The following is a 1,684-nucleotide window of genomic DNA, read 5'->3' as shown; positions in this document are numbered from 1 at the left end:
TGCCTTTGGAATGCCTATGTCACAGCCAGTAGAAATTGCTTGTAAAATCTTAAATAGCAGAAATCAGGCCTCAGAGAAACAGGAACAAAGGACAAAGCAGCAACAGACCAGCCTGCTGGCGGCTGCACTGTCCTCTGGAGGGCCTACAAAGACAGACAAGGTAGGTCCCAGGGAACAAGGGCTTAGCACATGAAGGAAACACAGAAGTAGGCCCCAGACAGTGTGCCTACTGCAAACAAGAAGGCCATCAGGAAAGAGTGTGCCCAAACCTAAACCACAGACAAGATGGGAGAAGGCAAAGGGCATTACAGATGCCACGACTCTCCGAGAGTGACAGGGCCCAGGGCTCCATTCAACCCAGGTGGCTCCTTCACCATCACCCACACAAAATCCCAGTTACTCTAACAGTGAAAAAGAAATTGACTTTTTAATTTTAACACTGGATCTACATATGCTGTATTAAATACTCCTCTGAAAAAACACTGTGACTGCAGTATTGGGGGAGCCACTGCAGAAGCAGTTCCTCCAGCAAAAAGAAAAAAGAACAAAAAAAAGTGAGACAACAGTGTTGGCAAAATGTAGAGAAAAGGGAACCCTTGTGCACTGTTGGTGGGAATGAAGATTGGTGCAGTCACTGTGGAAAGCGGTATGGAGTTACCTCAAAAAATTAAAAATGGAACTGCTTTATGACTCAGAGATTCCACTTCTGGGAATACATCTGAAGAAACCTGAAACACGAATTCAAAAGAATATATGCACCCCTGTGTTCATTGCAGTACTATTTACAATAGCCAAGATTTGGAAGCAGCCAAGTGTCCAACAGAAAATCTCTTTTCATGAAATATCCTTGTTAAATTTTGGTATCATTGTTATGTTGGCCTCATAAAATAATCTGTGAATTTCCCTTCCTCCACTGTTTTCTAAAAAAGCTTCTGTAAGATTGATACTACTTCTACATTAAATGTTTGCTAGACTTCTCTAGTAAAATTATTTGGGCCTGAAGAATTCTTCAGGTCAGCATGATCACCACTCCACTTAGGCTTTATCTCCCTCCACCACAGCTGTAACTGGGGGGCTTGCCCCCAATCTGAGAGCTTAGGCATATGGTAGGGCTAACCTTGAATGTTTCCCTCCTTTTAAGCATTACAGTCTGCCTGTAGTTCAATGTCTAAAGAACTGCCTTGCATATTTTGTCCAGTTTTATGATTGTGTAGGATATGAGAATAAAACCAATACCAAGTATCCTATCATGGCTGGAAGTATAAGGTTATCTAGTCAAAGTACATATTCTTAGCCACTTTTGTAAATTACCTCTTTAATGGGATTCTATATAAAGAAAAATGATAAGTATTAATAATGTGGGAAAACATCAATAGGGATTAGGGGATGAGAAAGCTGGAAGAATCAAATTGTCAGAGAATGGGGAAGTTGGAATGTAAGGTTTCATAGGTGAAACATATGATAAACTCTTGATACACACAAATACAATGGCTGAAACAATAATCTAATCTCATTTTGCAGAAAGAGAAGAGTATTCTTTTTTTTTAGAGTTTTCTTTTTTTTTTTCCAGATAGTTAAAATATTTATTTGGATGAATTCAGTAATATTTCAATGAAAAACAAAAAGTTTACTTTTATTCTTTTTTTTAAATTAAATCTTTATTGTTCAGATTATTACATTGGTT

At 38.5% G+C, this 1,684-nt stretch overlaps 1 protein-coding gene across 1 annotated transcript in view; it reads right to left on the bottom strand.

The window, feature by feature from the left end:
* Positions 1 to 305: 305 nt before the first annotated feature.
* Positions 306 to 1,684, bottom strand: part of CCDC18 (coiled-coil domain containing 18) — a 153,774-nt gene continuing 152,395 nt past the window's right edge. The window contains exon 30 of the mRNA XM_014550012.1: positions 306 to 401. Within this exon, the coding sequence (XP_014405498.1) occupies positions 306 to 401 (96 nt within the window). The remainder of the gene's footprint in view (positions 402 to 1,684) is intronic.

The sequence above is a fragment of the Myotis brandtii genome, unplaced genomic scaffold (genome assembly GCF_000412655.1).
Source record: "Myotis brandtii unplaced genomic scaffold, ASM41265v1 scaffold58, whole genome shotgun sequence".
Taxonomy (NCBI): domain Eukaryota; kingdom Metazoa; phylum Chordata; class Mammalia; order Chiroptera; family Vespertilionidae; genus Myotis; species Myotis brandtii.
This window is presented reverse-complemented; position numbering and strand designations above follow the sequence as displayed.